This window comes from Chanodichthys erythropterus, chromosome 12 (assembly GCF_024489055.1).
Source record: "Chanodichthys erythropterus isolate Z2021 chromosome 12, ASM2448905v1, whole genome shotgun sequence".
Lineage (NCBI taxonomy): Eukaryota > Metazoa > Chordata > Actinopteri > Cypriniformes > Xenocyprididae > Chanodichthys > Chanodichthys erythropterus.
Window position 1 is genome coordinate 32,241,246 of NC_090232.1, and position 18,776 is coordinate 32,260,021.

The 18,776-nt window shown below is 34.1% G+C and overlaps 2 protein-coding genes across 3 annotated transcripts; one reads left to right on the forward strand and one right to left on the reverse strand.

The window, feature by feature from the left end:
• Positions 1-666: 666 nt before the first annotated feature.
• On the reverse strand, positions 667-9,072 carry asb5b (ankyrin repeat and SOCS box containing 5b). 2 transcript variants are annotated; one of them, XM_067405038.1, is made up of 8 exons: positions 8,769-8,909; positions 7,462-8,149; positions 4,198-4,277; positions 3,959-4,066; positions 3,147-3,297; positions 2,906-3,040; positions 2,575-2,766; positions 667-1,319 (listed from the first exon to the last, which is right to left on the reverse strand). In XM_067405038.1, exons 2-8 carry the CDS (start codon positions 7,583-7,585, stop codon positions 1,192-1,194), a joined length of 918 nt encoding a protein of 305 aa, XP_067261139.1. In that variant the 5' UTR covers positions 7,586-8,149; positions 8,769-8,909; the 3' UTR covers positions 667-1,191. The 2 variants fall into 2 exon arrangements, with proteins under 2 accessions (XP_067261139.1, XP_067261138.1); XM_067405037.1 differs by lacking the exon at positions 7,462-8,149 and having other exon boundaries at positions 8,769-9,072.
• Positions 9,073-10,198: 1,126 nt separating this feature from the next.
• Positions 10,199-14,564, forward strand: spcs3 (signal peptidase complex subunit 3). The gene is made up of 5 exons (XM_067403958.1): positions 10,199-10,463; positions 10,868-10,941; positions 11,232-11,308; positions 12,675-12,790; positions 14,363-14,564. The coding sequence occupies exons 1-5, from the start codon at positions 10,321-10,323 to the stop codon at positions 14,493-14,495; spliced, it is 543 nt and encodes a 180-aa protein (XP_067260059.1). The 5' UTR covers positions 10,199-10,320; the 3' UTR covers positions 14,496-14,564.
• Positions 14,565-18,776: the final 4,212 nt, after the last annotated feature.

Consider the following 18,776-nt stretch of genomic DNA (forward strand, 5'->3'; position numbering starts at 1 on the left):
AAAAGTGTCATATGTATTGCTAAAATCATCAGTTGCAATGGAAACTTGTCGCACATAGTCGAGTATATAAAATGGAATTATTTTATGAATGTTTTTGGTTTTATGTTAGAAAAAACAGATACAGAGACTATTTTCATCAAATGTGAAATGCACTGTGAAATGTATTTATTTGTATATAGTTTTGTTCTAGAATTTACGTCTAAATATAAGCTCAAATGGATGTACATAACATATTCATATGATCGCTGTTCATACGCAACAGAGGACAGGTAAATGTCATATAATGATCCTGGAGTTGAGTCAGGCATCAGATTAAGCCAGGACCTTTTCAAATTCTGCATGTTCCAAGTGTCTCATCTGTTTATTTTGACTGAAGATATCATAAAAGCGCAAGGCGAGACATATAAGAACTGGCAATTACCTTCTTTTCTGTGACTATGATTTGATAATTGCTATTAAAAAGATCAAGTGTACAGGAAATCTTAAGATTTTACTTTTGCTTATGGGTATTGCACTACATTGAACATGATTCAAATAATTGGTTCATGAATCATTATTCAAATAATGGAGTGTTAGGTATGTTTTTTTAAATACATTTACAGTACCAACTGCAATACAAAGAAAGGGGAGAACAATAAGACCATTTAAATATTTTTACATATTTTTCTTTATTTGTAAGTTTCATATCATGCTTTGTTTTGTTTTTTATTTGGCAACAAAATGATTAGCAAAAGTACTGCATTAGATACACAGTTCATGATGCAGCTTGGGAAGCTGTGAAAATATTGATAGCATCTCAATACTGAACAGTTATCCTCTTTTTTTTTTACATTAGTGTGATAAAAAATAGAACATTCACTATACTGACATGCACTTTAATAATTTCAACCTGACGTGATACATTTGTATCATATTAGGCATGCAGCTTATATTGTGCAGGTTACAAATGACAAATTTACACTAATGTTGTGAATATATTATTTACAACAATTTAACCAATGTTCAGTAGTCGCACAAAAATATATAAGTATTTAAAAAATAAACATTTGAACTTAGAAGAAGTGAAATGAATGGCTAGCGTAATCATGCTTTCTGTGTGCTGGTGGTCACAAACAAGACTGGATGACCTTTTTGTATGTTAATGCACTTAATATAAGAAAATAAAAGGGGGAAGGGCTTTGTGGAGTTAGCCTATCTGTACTGGAGGAAACTCTTGAGCAAAGTAGGCAGTTTGAGGTGAGGAATCATGTGCAGTCTGGATCGGCCCATATAGTTTCGGATACTCAGTCTACACAGCTGACACAGAGACTGTGGCGTGGCTATCCAAGAAAAGACAGAGAAAGTTAACAATATCCCTTTAAAAAAAAAAAAAAAAAGTTTGCAGTTGGTATTTGATTTATTTCTATGTGGTCTTAAATGGATAGTTCACCCAAAAATGAAATTCATCCCATGATTTACTCACCCTCAAGCCATCCTAGATGTATATGACTATCTTCTTTCAGACTATCTTCTTTCTTTTTTTTTTTTTTTTTTTATGGATGGATGCATTTTTTTTGTCTTCAGAATTTGGATTACCATTCACAACCATTATACACTTTGGAGGACTAAGGATATTTTTAAATATATCTCTGATTGTGTTCATCTGAAAGAAGAAAGTCATATACACCTAGGATGGCTTGAGGGTGAGTAAATCATGGAAAAAAATTCATTTTGGGTGAACTTTCCCTTTAAATATATGGAAGTTTGATTCTGCCACAAAATAAAAAAGAATAATTGCGACGTTTTATCTCACAATTCAGACTTTTTTTCTCACAATTGCGAGTTTACATCTCACAATTCTGACTTTTTTTCCATCACAATTCTGAATTCTTTTCTCAGAACTGTGAGATATAAACTCACAATTGCGAGATATAAAGTCTGACTTTTTTCTCTTTTTTTCAATAGCGAGTTTCCTGTATATCTCATAATTCTGACTTTATAACTCGCAATTGTGAGTTTATATCTCGCAATTCTGACTTTATAACTCGAGCCGCAGTTGTGTGTTATAAAGTCAGAATTGTGAGATGTAAACTCGCATTGCGAGGAAAAAAGTCAATTGTGAGATAAAACGTTTTTTTTTTTTTTTTTTAATTGGCGGAAACAAGCTTCCATATATATATATATATAATATATATATATATATATATATATTTATATATATATATATATATATATATATATATATGCAATGAACCTATTACTGCAGAAATTCATTTTAGTGGTTTGAAACATATAATGTATGGAAGGTGCAACTTTGGACTGACTAAATTGAGCATTTGAATGGGTTCTGTACCAAACAATCTTTTAGACAAACCTAATCATGCAACTTAATCAAAGATACCATTTTTTTAAAATTGCATTCAAAATTCACAAAGGACCCATAGATCATGTCCTGAACCCATTCTGTCTCTCTTTCCTGTTAAATCTCTTAATATTTTATTTTTATTTTTATTTTTTAAAAATGGGCATGATGCTTCTAAACTTCATGACTAGAAAAACAACCAAAAGCTATTCAAATCAGCTGAGCAGCATTACCTTCATACAGAAGGAGTGCAGACTCTGCCGTACTGCTGGGTGGCGCTGTCTCCACCGGTCTTTGCAGCTCCAGGTTGCGAGCGTTGATGTTAGCACCAAACTCTAGTAGCAGTCTGATGATATCTGGACAGTCCTTCTGTGCTGCGGCGTGTAGTGGAGTGTCCAGGAAACGGCCCTTCTGCACATTGGCTCCTATGAAAAACAGATCCTTTTGTGATCAAATAAACAAGACCAGAAATAAAGGTGAGATGACCTGACCTCAGCACACCAAAATACACCAAATAATTCCATTTTTTTTTTTTTGGGTTGAACAGAAGTCTGATGAGCTCACCTCCATCCAGAAGTTTCTGTGTACACTGGAGCTGCTGGGAGGCACAGGCAATGTAGAGAGGTGTTCCTAGATGGGGGATGTCATAATCTACATCTGCTCCCCACGAGATAAGAGACTCTATACATGCTGCCCTGCCTGAGACAGCAACACATCTATGACTATGTTTATATTTTTTGTAAAGTCTGCTATAAATGCTATACATTCAAATCAGTTGATTTGTATGGTCAGACTACTCGATTACCTTTGCTAGAGGCCTCGTGAATGGGCGAAGGTTGGCACACTTCTGCCTGTGGTTTTGCTCCATGTTCCAAAAGCACCTCTGAACAGGTGAAACTTCCCGCCGAGCAGGCGTTAAACAGCGGGGTCACGCCGTCGATGGTCGTGGCATTCACCTGCCATGCACAAGAACATGCTAACAGCACAATCCGCACAAACGGATCAATCTGAGCAGAGTCTTCTTCTAAACATCTAATAAACAAAGAGCAAGAAAACATCTAAAAAAAAATAATTAGGGGAAGCTGGGGTTAGTTATGACATACTGTATGCTATATCTAAGTAACTATATGGTTGTGGGATAAAATTCCAATTCCATAATTTATTTTGTTCTTTACAAGTGGTTTAATTGGTTCCAATTCTGATTTAAATTTTGTTTTAATCTTTCAAATAAATTACAATTATATTATCATCATAATTTTGCTATAGCTATAAACATTCAAGCAAGGATCAGTTATATAATGAAATAAGATTAGCAAAAAATTGAACTGTGTAGCCAGGACAAGTGTATATTTCATAAATGTAAAGTTAGGATAAGCTGTGATTTTTATTGGGGCAAGTTGTCATGTGTTTTAAATTTTATAAATGTATGCAATTCATTATACTGTATCTTAATTACTAAAAAAAAAAAATATATATATATATATATATATATATATATATATATATATATATATATATATATATATATATATATATATATATATATATATATATAAAACAATGCTATTTTTAATGTTGCTGAAAAGTCTTTAATATGCTGTTTAATAACTAACTCACATTGGCACCGGCTTCTATGAGAGCCCTGGCACATGCCACATGATCGCCCAGACACGCTTCATGTAGTGGTGTCACGTGATCAATAGTGATGATATTTGGATTGTAACCCTGGTAATATGGAGAAGAAAAACAGAAAAAATAAAACAATGCATTTTCTTTAAAAAGTTAAAAACATACTAATTTGACTTTTTTTTAAAAAAAAATCTGTTCCATTTTTGTGTACACATTTGTTTGTAAACCTGTGAGAGAAGAGTTTTAAGAGCCAGAAGTCGACCCTGGCACGCAGCTTCATGGAGTGGAGAACGATCCGCCCATGATCCTGTGAGATGGGAATGAATGAACACGCAATATTATTCTATGTCACAGTCAGCAGCTAGAATGCCCGTGATTACCACCAGAGGGCACTCCACCCCAATCTATTGCCACACCATCTCGGACTTCATTACCCATAACCCACTGCCCGGACTAATCAGCCATGATTGCCTAAAGCTGTGTCTTGTTACCTCATCAGTCTTACCCTATTTAAAGCCTGGTTTCTGTCTTGTTCATTGCTCAGTCTGATTAATGTTAACACTGCTTCCCCTTTTGTGGATTACCCCTTAATGAAACACTGTTTGGATCCTCAACCTTCATGTCCTGGTGCAGGGCATAACAATTCTTATTAATAACATATTTTCCATGACTGATAAATGGCCAAACCACTAAACAAGCCAAAAAAAGAATGTTGAATTAACAATTATTAACTGTTACATTAACATAATTTACAGCAACCATAATTTGCTGTAGTTAAAAGCTAACCAACAGTTACAAAAGCACAACCATGTAGTTCAAGAGCTTTAAAAACACCCACTCAGCCACAGTTGGACTTGATCTAATTTCCAGTACATTGTAAAGTGAGAGTGGTGTGATTTTGACACTGGCCATTGACAGCTGTTGAGAAGAGAGTCTGTGAGTGGAATTACTACATTATTAACCACCATGAGAGTGGATCAGCTCTTTATACAATAAAGGTGATTCATTTCAACAGTTGAGCCATTTGAACAGATTATCCTGTGTTGCTGTAATACAAAATGAGAACAAAAGGATTTACTATATAAAATGTGCAATTAGAATTGTACTTTATCAGTATGTATGAATAAAAGCAATAAAAGCATCATTCTTCTTCTATAAAGGCAGCTATATTGTTGTATGTAATGTATGAAGAGCCATTTATTTTTAAACAACTTGATTTAATTAATCTCGCGTTTTTATGGAACTACAAGGCAAAAGGCCATTTAGAAACACCCAGTGCATATGGAGGCCTCTGCCTTCCAATATTTAAACATTACAGGGCAGTAAATGCCAGGGCTCTGAAAAAAAAAGGGCATTTTGGATGTCTTTTCCATTATGTGTTCAAGCGGAAAGTCAGCGTTACTCTTCAAAAATGTAAACCTTGTAATAAATTGGGGAGCAGTAATTTTATGCTAAAAAAAAGTCCTTGGAGATTTTAAATCAGATAAAAAAGACTCAATAAATTACCAAAAGTCAATCAATGCACCGGTATCATGCAATCATTATGTCCTTGGATGGACAGAGTTTTTTTAGTATGGAGGGGGACAGGATTACTTTGTATATGAGGTCTTTATATAGAGGATCATCCTTTTTGCAACTAAAAATAAGTTTAGTCACATTTTTAGTTATTTGAAAGTTAGAAATTATGTATAATAAACTTTTTTTTTTTCCATATAGTGTTTACCAAATTTAATAAATGTATTATTTAAATGTTAACATAGATATCCCTAAAATAAAACATTTTCAATTTTTTTTTTTTTTTTTTCTCAAATTTTCCACAGGCACCCTTACACATCCCTGCAGGTCCCCAGACCGCATTTAGAAAAATCCCTCAATTAAACAACTGCATCAACCAGCTGACCACAGTAGCAACAACACAACCTTTGGACATTTTCCATTTAATCAGAACAATAATCGTGTATAACGCAGAACAATTATTAACACCATAATACACAGAGCTAGCAGCTCCTACCGGAGATATATCTACTCAGAGATCTATATTTAGCATGAGCTCAATCTACCCACAACAGCATACGACAACTGCCCTCTGCAACTGTCATTCCTGGCACAGACCGAGGCCTAAGAGCAAAAGAGGTTCCGTTACGTACCCATGTCTCCGTCGCCCCATGGCACATCTAGCCATTGATACGTATACGCCATAGCCTGTAAATGAAAGGACGGCTGTCATCTCGGGGTGCAAAACAGTAGCCGTCTTCTCTTTTTAGCTTAGCTGAGCGAGGGCGATGGGTTACTGCCACTGAGATTCCACACTGACATGTGGAGCCTCAGGTCACAGCTGTGCTTTAGTCAAGTACAATCATACTAGACTACTACATGCTACTTTTTATGATGCAATGTTGTGTTTTCTTGCGTGTTTAAAGCATTCATATCATATACGTAAAAATGAATGAGTTAAAACTACCTCATTGGTGACAATGTATGTCATAGCCCTGTTTCTTCTGATCAAGAAACACACTGGTTGTTGCCTGAAGGGCGCTTCTCAGTACAAATGCAGTCTTTATTGTGAGTTTCTGTGAGAGCCTTCATGAATTTTTCAGATCCTGTTCTGTTCATGTGACTACAGCTGAGCTCCATGAAACTTCCCTGTTTATAGACTCCCTAGTCAGGAAGACAGTCCAATTCAGCTATTCTGTGGTGTATTGTAAAGATATAAATGAATCCCATCCCCTTAATAAACAACTACACATTATAGCGTAAAAGCCCGTGTCTAATGCATAATGCAGAAAGAGTCCAAACAGTGTGCTGTGGCTAAAAAAATATCTCCAACTTGAAATGGCTCAACTTAGCTGTGTGTAGCAATAAAAACAATAAAATCTTTACATAGAGTTTTAACTTTAACTAACAACACTAGGCCAAGTACACAACATGATAAACAACATGATAAACACATTACAGTGGTGCATGCTACTATTTGTGTTCCAATACTTACTGTTGCCTAATCTGCAATGCTAGTCAGCATTGTATTTTGGGTTGTGGGAAATATGAGAAAGAATTTTTGAAGAAAATGTTCTTTTTTCATCCAACACTGGAAATAATAAATTACTAATAACGTTATAACAACAGCACAGATTTTGCGTGAACTGCCGCAGCTGTTGTGTATTGTGTTTGTGTGTCTTAATGACACTTTGCATCAATTATGTACTTGATATATATCCTAAGACTTATTCAGTTTAATATATATAATTCATGTATAGGCTATATATAAAATATTCGTGATGATTTGATATTAACAATAATGAATAAGAATGTGTCATATTAATAATATTAATAAAAAAAATCTTATAATGATAATATTGTTTATGTAATATTAACTTCGATATAATTTGCCATTTTATATCTATAGAAGGTCCGCCCCCACTGAAATGCATTACTGCAAGGTGACAGCAGGGCGCATATAAAGGCACATTTATTTACACGTGTCGATAACTCACCTTGACTAATCAAAATACCCCAGCGCGATTTCTTTTTCGCAGAAAAATCCTCGACGTCCTCTCTCTTTCTTTTCTTGGGAGTATTATCTGAATACTTGGGTTCACTGCAGGGAACTTCAGGCATATTTGCATCAGGTCTGTGTCCTGTCCTCCTCTTTACACAGGACAGAGCGAGAGAGACTATAGCGCTTCTCTCTGATTGGTTGCTCGGCTTGTTGTTGTTTCAGATCTCGGTAGAGTCGTGTTGGCTACGGCAAAGATTTACCGTATGAATATTAATAAGGTCATGCTGTCGTTGGTTGGTAACCTTTCTCGAGCATCCAGTCACGTAACGTAATTAATATTCATAAGCCGAGCCTTTGCCATAGACGAGCGCACGCCTACTGGACGTACGTCACGAAACGTAATTTATATTCATGAGGTAAATCTTCAACATAGTACTGTAGGCTACCGTGTCCATGCCAGTTAAACTATTTATATCTCAGGTTAAGATTAGAACGGTGCCACTGTTATTCCGACACAAATAGCTAGTAATAGAGTCAGGATTTTTAATGAATTTACTTCCTTAACATTTATCAAAATAAGATTGTAAAATGTTTGACGTCCATCTCAGCTAGGCTAGTTTGTATCTAGCATTTCAACTTCAAGTCAGGTAGTTTGCATGTTATTGAGATCGTGATAAACAGGGCTGCAAAAATAGTGGGATAAAAAGGGACGAAACAGACAAAAATTAGTCAAAAGGAGCATTTACATTTTACATTAATTATTCAAAGACTTCAGATAGCTATATATTACTGAATAAATGTGATTGGTGGATTGCTATTTCTACTGCAGCAAACATTTTCATGTAAAACAATAAAAATATATATTTTTGACAAGTTTGTACTTAGTAATAACAGTCAATTATAATCAGGCCTAATTATGCAACTATCCTAAACCAAACCCTGATCCAATCCCTAACACTATACATGTTGTTGTTGATAAATATTCCTCAGTAGGCTACTTAAATGTATAATTACATTTTATAAATGTATAATTTAAAATATATAACTATGAGGACACTTTAAAATAGTGTAACCAAGAGGGGGGAAAAATAAAAAGCTATAAGATAAGAAAACACTGACCCAATTTTACAATGTTACAAACTGGGCCATGCAAAAGAAGCTTTCTCTATACTCAATAAGTCAAAGCTTTATGTTTACAAAGAGATATAAAGAGTTATAAACACAATCTAACCCAATAGTGACTAATTTTAGAACATGCTCCAAAATATATAGCCCCAATATGTCTCAGTCTTGGCTACTTACTGTGCCCTTGGCCAAAATCATAGAACTCGGCTGCGATCCGTGCCGCCTCCTTACGGTTTCCTTTAACCACATAGAAGTGAGTCAGTATGTTTAAGCTGATCTTGACGAAAAGTTTGAAGCAAAAAAGGACGAAAATCGAGAGATAGACATTGGTATAATGTGAGCCGAATGGCCGCTCCTCCAAAATCTCAGTCATTGCTGCTGCTCAGTGAGTGTGAATGTTTTGGAATGGGATCCAGGGATGTGTTGATGGGGATCATATGCCAGACTGGCCCAGTTATTCCCCAAGGCAGCTGGGCTCAGAGTAGGGATGAGATAAGGCAGCTGGACTTTTAGTTAGTGGAAAATGGGCCACTTGACTGAGGCATAACAATAGGCGCTGTCATTTGTTAGGATGTTTGTCTCATGATACTTTGTGACAGTTTTGTTTTCATTACATTATTTGTATTTTAACGTATTGTTGCTAACACATATCAATGACTTCAGATGATTTAAAGTAATTTTGTTTATGTCCCATTGACATATTGTAGGAATATTCTGTTCACAGTCGGCTATGATTGATCTAAAAACAGGGGAGTTACAGCCAGATAAAGCCATGTGATCCATTGGAGCCATATCATATTTTGGCAATAGAGATGATTGATATAGATTTCATGTGATTTTTCCTCAGAAAGGATTTTAAAACATTTAATTTTGCTTGTACATTTTTAAGAGATTGTATAAGCTTCTAATGTTAGGAGATATAAAATATATTGATATTTTAAAACAGAATTCTACTAAAAAAACATTAGGAATATTATATCATCCATAAATCTTATTGTGGATAAATCTATTTAAAATATGAACTGGGCTAAAGCTTGGAGCATTTGTGAAAAATACTGTTTAATTAATAAAGTAGAAGATATATATCTTTATCTATATTTATCTTATCTATCTATCTATCTATCTATCTATCTATCTATCTATCTATCTATCTATCTATCTATCTATCTATATATATATATATATATATATATATATATATATATATTATTCCAAGAAAAATAATAATAAACATCCACATACAGAAGAAGAAATTGTCAGAGTCCAAGTCAAATTTGAAATTTCATTTATTTCTTCCAGGAGACCAAGGACATCCCATAATCCTACCCAATACCTAAATGTAACAACTACCTTACTAACCATTAATAAGCAGTAATTAGGAGTTTATTGAGGCAAAAGTCATAGTTAATAGCTAGTTAAAACAGAGAATTGGACCTTAAGCTAAAGTGTGACCAAATTCTTATATTTTTATACTGCTGAATACTAGTTTGCTCAAATAGGCCTAATAAAAAAATGCTTGTGTTTTTGATCTTGCTCTTTTACTATTGATGCAATGTCACTCCCTGACCACTGGGTGGCAATGTGTACTTTCATAAAAACAAACAGGAAATAGGTCTTGCTTCCTAGTCATCTTTGAAACTGCCTCACTTCCTGCTTTGAACCTCCGCTCGGAGCGTTTCTTTATATCTTTGTTTTGCAATACATTGTTAGTTGTTAACTAGATTGAACCATGAATACGGTATTGTCGAGGGCGAACTCGCTCTTCGCCTTCTCTCTCAGTGTGATGGCGGCGCTCACATTCGGATGCTTCATTACTACAGCGTTCAAAGACAGAAGCGTACCGGTGGATATACACGTATCCAAAGTCATGCTGTAAGTTAACTGCACTGTTTCTGAGCCTGCGACCAAAGGTTCAATACAAAATCTATGTTAAGATCATTAAACAAAGGTATTTGATATACATCAGGCATTACCGACCATTTTGAATCATAATTTTGCAGCATATGGGACTTGTAGATGCTGAGCTTGTGGCCAATAGCAGTGCAGCACGTCAGCGATGCAAATTAAATAAGCACTAAGATCTTATTTTCGTGCTTTTGTTCAACAGTGTTTTGAAACGCTGGGTAGAAAATATAATTTTGTTTGGGTAACGTGTGCATTTTAAATGTGTATGTGCCACCAGGTTGCAGGATTTAATGTAGTTTCGTCTTTCACATCTGTTTCACACATATCTAAACTGAGATCTTCTGTTTCTCATCTTCTTATTCTTTCTCCAGTAAAAATGTAGACGACTTCACAGGACCACGAGAGAGGAGTGACTTGGGCTTTGTGACATTTGACCTTTCTGCTAATATCCTTTTGACAAAACAGACCACTGCTGTGCTACTCAATTACCACCATGTAGATGAAAATTGAATCACTCTGAGCCATAGTTTTTTGGATTTTTATTTATAATTTCATGTTTTCTGTATTAATCATTACATATTTACCATTATTTCTGCAAATGTAATTCCTGTGTGAATGCATTTATGCCACCTCGGTGCACAATTCGTGCCACTTCAGATGCTGCTACATTATCAGGTTTACAGTGCAGTTTACACCTAGAACCGATTACGCTATTTGCCTTAACCGCTTTATTACATCTGCAGCCAATATTTGACTGGAATGTGAAGGAGCTCTTTCTTTACCTGACTGCTGAATATTCAACTAAAAGCAATGTAAGTCTTTAAAAGTTCAGCCTATCCAGCAAGGGCGGTTTCTTCATTAGGGCAATAGGGCAATGCACCACCAAAGTGAGAAAGGGACGGATTTTTCAATCACATTCAACCACAGAGTTACGCTATCTGTCACTGCTAGGCTGTTTGTTCTGCCTCTGGATGTAGTCCAATCAGCGCCGAGTCACGCTCTGTGGAGTACCGCCTCTTTTTGGGCGATTTCAGTCTGGCGGAGATTTGCCCTGACTGCTCCCATAGACTTCCATTCAAAAAGCTTTTTTTTCGAACTGCAGGCGCTGCAATGCAATCTCTATGGGTTCCGGGAGGGCTCGCACTAACGTGCTTTCGTCATCATACGTAACCTTTACTTGTGCAGCGATTGGTGCAAACAAACATAGCCTACCTCTATTAATATTTTTTTTTAAGCTGAAGTGACATCCAATAATTTCCTCAGTGCATAAGTTACATTTCACAGACATATTCTCCATCTGTAAAAATTAGAAAGTCGAGAAAATATTTCCATTTTGCAGTCAGGCGTGGACGAGCCTTCAGCAAGCACACACTTCCATGAACGAGCGCCGCCGCGAGCATGCGCGCCAAACAGACGGAGTTCAATCTGAGTCAAATACATTTTGCTCAAAATATTTGTTGAAAATTTGTTTTTGTTGGCGAACATAATTGTCATATGTAGAATTTCGAACCTACAAATAAGTGTATTTGTATGATAGCAGTAACTGTGTAAAGTGACTATTGTAGGGTAATCAAAATAATAATAATTATTAGTCTGTTCTTTTGTTTTTATTTATTTTCATTTTTAGTGTATTTAATTTCTGCTTCAAAAAACATTTTGTTTTTAGATTGTAAAGGTACAATTTTAGAATGTAGTCTAGGCCTAATGCGATTTGACCCCTTTTTTGCACATAATTTATAGCATATACTACACAGTTACATTCATGTTTGTTTTTATAGCCTTCAATATGAACATCGTTTCTAGGACAATATTGGGCAGGATCTTAAATACATTTTTTTTTTTTTTTAAATTAAATACAGATATTTTTTGTAGATCTCAGCCCTATAGCATTCTTTAAATACAAAATTTTCCATGTTTTAGATAGATACATTATTATATCACTTGTTAAATGGATATTTAACAATTCACCTATTCATTCCTGCATTTCTAAATTGTTTTTTTTTTTTTTTGCGCCCCCCCAAATATTTTTTGCACCAGCCGCCACTGCTATCCAGAGAGTCAGTGGGCATTAATCTATGTGAATGAGGGCTGGGTATTTGTTGTGTTGTAGATTTGAAGATGTCAGACCTGTTTGTGTTTTTCACATCAGTAAAGAATCCCATGTTATCCCATGTTTAGGCACTGAACCAGGTGGTGCTATGGGACAAGATTGTCTTGAGAGGAGACAACAACAAACTAAACCTGAAGGAGGTTAAATCCAAGTACTTCTTCTTTGATGATGGGAATGGTTTAAGGTTAGTTCCATTTATTTAGAGTATTTCATCTGTGCAGTTTAATTAATAGTTTTAGATCGGTAAGATTTTTTATGTTTTTAAAAGAAGTCTCTTCTGCTCAGCAAAGGCTGCATTTATTTGATCCGTAATATTGTGAAATATGTTTTCTAATTGAATATATAGTAAGTCACATGATCCCTCAGTGTCACATGATCCTTCAGAAATCATTCTAATAAGCTGATTTGGTGCTCAAGAAACTTGTTATCGTCAAACAGTTGTATACAATATTTTTTCAGGATTCTTTGATGAATAGAAAGTTACAAAGAACAGCATGTGCAACATTATAAATATCACTTTTGATCACTTTTTTTAAAGAAAGACTTTAAAGAAATGAATACTGCTTTCTTTAATACAAGCATGCATTAAATCAAGTAGTATTAATTTCTTTAACGCCTTTCTTTAAAAAAAAGTTACTGACCACAAACTTTTGAACTGTAGTGTATAATGTTACAAAAGCTTTCGATTACAATTTTTATATATAATTTTTCAATAAAATTGTTTTAATTTAAAATTTAATTTGTTTAATTATTTCTAAATATCAGATCTTATTAAAACCGAATTATGAGCCATACACTTAAGATCTGATACTTGGAAATAGGGCTGCAACGATTAATCGCGATTAATCGTTTGCAAAATAAAAGTCTGTGTTTACGTAACACGTGTGTGTTCGGTGTATAATAATTATGTATATATAAAATACACACACATACAGGTATAAAGTTTAGAAATATATGCATGTATTATAAATATATATATATTTATATATATTTTATATTACATATAAACAAATATTTTATATATAAATATAACATTTTTCTTAAATATATACATGAATGTGTGTATTTATATATACATAATTATTATACACAGAACACACACATATATATTACGTAAACACAGACTTTTATTTTGCAAGCAATTAATTGTTGCAGCCCTACTTGGAAATTACAAAATAAAATTAATTTCAAATAAAAATCAGATTTCTTATAAGTAAAATAATAAGAGAAACTTTACAACATCAAAAATCACACATCTCAGTACCACTCAGTAGAATGAAACTCAAATAAATGTTGACAAAGTGAACATTACTTGGAATAGATATTTGGGTAAACACTTCACAATAAAGTCTCATTTAACATTAATGCATTAGTTAAAATAAACTATCAATTAGCTATATATATATATATATATATATATATATATATATATATATATATATATATATATATATATATATATATATATATATATATATATATATATATATATATATATAATATATATATATATATATTTTATTTCACAGAATTTATTAATGTTAGTAAAAAAAAAATAACATGAACCAAGGATTTCTTTTTTTTTTATTTCACAGTGCATTAACTAACGATAACCAATACTTTTCATTTTAAAGATGTGATGGTAAATAGTGAAATTAACTAATGTAGTTAACAAATGAGATAAGTGTTACCGATAATTGACATCTAGAACTGAAAAGTATAGAAATGGACATCTCTCCGTTTTTCCCAAACACAGGGCGAATAAGAACATCACTCTCACTCTCTCATGGAATGTGGTGCCAAATGCTGGAATCCTGCCATTGGTCATGGGATCAGGACACAAGAGTCTCGCCTTCCCTGAATCATATGAAACAGCAAAGAGCTACTGAACTGTTCCAGTCCATCCCAAACCATATTTGTAAATGTTGTGCTCTGTACGGGTTTTAATAAAAGTTGACACATTGTTTTAAGGAGTGACTGTTGTTTCTGGGGATTAAGAAAAATTTTGCAACATGCTAATGGATAGTCATATTTAGTTCTATGACCATTACAGTTCTAGTTCCAATAAAGGGACACTGATAATAATTTTCATCTGGAAAAATAATTCTCTTCAGTGTTTCATATTTGTCTTGTGTGTGGATAAGAATATTTTTGTTAATAGTAATCTGTTTTGGTCAGTATTAAAACATCCGTTTGTTATTATTAAAACTAAAGAGCTCACAAAACAAGATTAAGAGTACATGCAATAACAATAATTAAAGGAAGCACAATCATTCACTTTCAGAAAAAAAAAAAAAAAGTATTTGGGTTCAATATAGAATCCTAGGGTGCTTGACAAAAATGCATTTCTGGGGAAAAAAAAAAATGAAATTACAACTAGGTTTGTGGAATGCTTTTGCTGCTAAACTGCTTCGCAAAGTGTCTCTCCAACAGTTTTTGCTTTGAAATTAAATTCCACTTAAATAACTGTTATTACTTGAAAAAATGAATCTCTAAGTAATGCAGGTATGTTGCAATCCCTTAGAACAGTAGTGTAATATAATACACAAACTCGCTAGTTTTTGCGAGAGACGATATATTTTTTTATGAGCAGCTCCTAGTTTCAGTCACCAGATGGCAGCATTTGAACACTTAAAGTATTTTAATTGGAGACGCACTATGACTAAATCAATACACCAAGGCATATATTGTGCTTGTGCTAATGTGCCAGAAACAGAATACATTTTCTGCAAAAATTCTACAAATCAAAAGAGTCACTTGGACAAAAGCTCAATGAGCTAATGTGGGGAAAAAATCTCTGATCAGTCCAAACACAATTTAAAAAACTCCTCTTAATTGTCTCAAATATATCAGTAACACAATAGCTTTCTAAAATACCAGGAAGAGAAGGAGAATATGCAAGAAATGGAATACTGTGCAATGTATATACATACTGATTATGATTGAAACCCGTATTAATAAGTAACTCCAACTGCCAGTCCACACAGACTAACAAGGTCATTAATTACTTGGCTAAGGAACTAAAACCAGAAAGTTGTCATGTAGATGAAGTTCTGTGCTCACATCCACATGGCGGGATAACATTTGTTCTGCTGTTGGTGTATAGCAGGGGTGCTCCTTCCTGCTCCTAAAGGGCCACTGTCCTGCAGATTTTAACTCCAATCCCAATTAAACACACCTGAACCAACTAATCAACGCCTAAAGAAAGAAAGAACCCTTTGTGCAATATCACATCTCACATGTGTGAGGGCAACATTGTATCACACAAAAGAAACATAAAATCAAGGTTTCTCATTCAGTAAGAGCATGTGAAAGGAAACAGGCCAAATATTTGCACTCAAAATTCAATTTCTCAACATAAGTAATAGAAATCATTTTAGCAGTTCAAGCTGTTCTAGTACACATTACGTTAATAGTTAATAACAAGAGGAAATTCACCCTCATTTGTGTGAGCCATTTGGACCAAAATAGAATGTTCTGGACATTTTCACTAAAATAAGACACAAACCAAGGTTTGAAATGAGCTGATTGTGGTGAATAAGAGGGATTTTATGCTACAACAAAACCGGATGATCACATAGCTGGAACTTCTCTCTGTCTCTTAAGGAACTATATGTCACCAACACATCAAAAAGGGGGGGCTAAAAAAGAGGACGATCACAGGGCTTCTTTATGGAAAAAAAACTGTGATTCAGTATTCACACACACACAAAAAAAAATATATATATATCAGAAGGCATGAAATATAGCACACAAGTGAACTGCTTCTTTGATGCTTCTTTCGTTACTTTGAAGCATGACAACCCCTAGTCACTTTGAAAACAAAAGAAAAGAAAATCAGGTTTGGAATAACAAAAGGGTGAGCTGACAGATTGACAGAATTTACAAAATATTCCTTTAACATGTATGTTTATGTCGATTCACATAAAAGGTTTAGTTCACTACAGAATGAAAAGTCTCATTAATTATTCATTCTCATGTCGTTCATTCTCACTTTTGTTCATCTTCAGAACACAAATGAAGATCCTTTTGATGAAATCTGAAAACTTTCTGTCCCTTGATAGGCAGCTATATGCAATTGAAACTTTGATGTTTCAAAATGTTCATAGTAAATAGTAAATAGTAAAACTAATCAATTTGAATTGAATGGTTTAGTCCAAATTTTCTGAAGAAACTTGATCGCTTTATATAAAGAACAGTTTGAATTTAGGCTTTTACTCACATGAACATTCATCAACTCACACATCAGTTATGGTAAATGGAAGTTTAAGCATGATTTCTTGACGTGCGAGAACCAATGAGGTTCATTCTCGTGTGTTAAGCAGCATTTTTGAGTTTCCACAAGAGTTTGTTCTCGCGCATCAACTGATGTTTATATGTGTATAAAAGACTAAATTAAATCTGTTCATCATAAAAAGTTATCAAGTCTCTTCAGAAAATTTTCTCTTTGTGATCAAAGTTGTGTGGAGGGACAGAAAGCTCTCAGATTTCATCAAAAAGATCTTCATTTGTGTTCCGAAGATGAACAAAAGTGAGTAATTAATGACAGAATTTTCATTTTTGGGTGAACTAACCTTTTAATGGTCCCACTTTATATTAAGTGGCCTTAACTACTATGTACTTACATCAAAAAAATAAGTACAATGTACTTATTGGGTTCATATTGAATTGTAAAACAAATTTGCAGCTATTGAGGTGGGATACGGGTAAGGCTAGGGAAAGCTTTGGTGGTATGGGTGGGTAGGGGTAAGGGTAAGGGTTAAGGGATGGGTCAACAGTGTAATTACATAAATTAATTACAGATGTAATTACATGCAGGTGTTTTTAAATTATAAGTACAATGCAAAAACATGTATGTACACAATAAGTGCATTGTATCAAATGATTAATTTAAATAAGTACATAGTAGTTAAGGCCACTTAATATAAAGTGGGTTCCTTTTAATAGATCACAAAAGTCCTGAAGTTGGGGTTAAGCTTTGATTGTCAAATACCATGACTTTTATTATTATTATTATTATTATTATTATTGATCTTCTAACGATCAAATTGTTTGCTTAAAAATGCTGTTCATGCAATCTACAGAGAAATGAAAAACAAAAGGTATGAAACTACACTCTTAACTTAAACCAAATGTACTATTTCATGCGTTTTCATGTATTAATGTTGAGCATGCTATTAAGATGGGAGTTATTATTTGTTTTCCAAGAAATGCAGGTATGTCCTCTGCACTATAGGGATTAAGGAAAGAATTTTGTTGACAAATCATCCAGAATTACTTTATTGCTTAGGGAGTTAAGAAGGCTAAAATAATGTCATTCAGACCCCACTAGCAAAAACATTGGGAGGACGCACAGCTACCTGAAAAATATAAACAGTTATCCCTCTGCGTGAGGAAGATCCATTTAGATCCGCTCTGATGGATAGATCCGTTTAGATCCGCTCTGACGGACAACAAAAATGTCCTAACTCTTCCATCCAGATAGCGAAATTCTCTGTTTTTACTGTTACTTCCATTTCTTATGTGTTCCATTATTATTATGTATTTGGTTCTTCTTTATGTTAAGCACTTTGAATTACCATTGTGTATGTGGTATAAAAATAAAATTGCCTTGCCTTAATATATTAAATAAATACTTTGTTAGTCATATACTAAACTTTTCATCATTTGCTTGGTCTCCCACTCTTATAACTCCTATAAACAGTTACTTTCCAAAATAGACTATTCACAATGCAAAAACACAGTTCATGTATTTATGGAAGTGGACTGCGTAAACAGGAATTAATAACCAATTCAATGACTATTCATTCCTGTTCTGAAGTCAGGTGGTGGGCAGCGGAGCACAGGGACTTGAATAAGCAAGGATGCATTGTGTTAAAGTCCTTCAAACAGAATGCCGCAGATGCTGTTTGTGCGAATTGTGCTTTGTCTCCATATGCTCTTCCTCTAATTCCCAGTGCAATTCATTGTAATGTTCGCCATTTTTGTGGGCTGATGTCCGTCTGTGGCATTTAAGGAATTCTGCTTTGTGCCATTTCCTAGAGAGATAGAATAGAGATTCATGCCATATTGATGTACTGTTGTGGTTTGTTCAATTGACTCATGTTTTTCTAGCCTCTGTGCTACACATTCCACTTGTCTGATTCATTTAACCTTGAATCAAAAGCATT

Excerpts from the sequence above, each read along its gene's own strand:
- asb5b (XM_067405037.1), bottom strand. The coding sequence starts at position 8,964 with ATGACTGAGATTTTGGAGGAGCGGCCATTCGGCTCACATTATACCAAT. Across the intron at positions 4,067-4,197 it reads TTAAAACTCTTCTCTCACAG|GGTTACAATCCAAATATCAT; the intron begins GTTTACAAACAA and ends CCATATTACCAG. Across the intron at positions 2,767-2,905 it reads ACAGAAACTTCTGGATGGAG|GAGCCAATGTGCAGAAGGGC; the intron begins GTGAGCTCATCA and ends TGTTTTTCATAG.
- spcs3 (XM_067403958.1), top strand. The coding sequence starts at position 10,321 with ATGAATACGGTATTGTCGAGGGCGAACTCGCTCTTCGCCTTCTCTCTC. Across the intron at positions 10,464-10,867 it reads CACGTATCCAAAGTCATGCT|TAAAAATGTAGACGACTTCA; the intron begins GTAAGTTAACTG and ends TTCTTTCTCCAG. Across the intron at positions 11,309-12,674 it reads AATATTCAACTAAAAGCAAT|GCACTGAACCAGGTGGTGCT; the intron begins GTAAGTCTTTAA and ends TCCCATGTTTAG.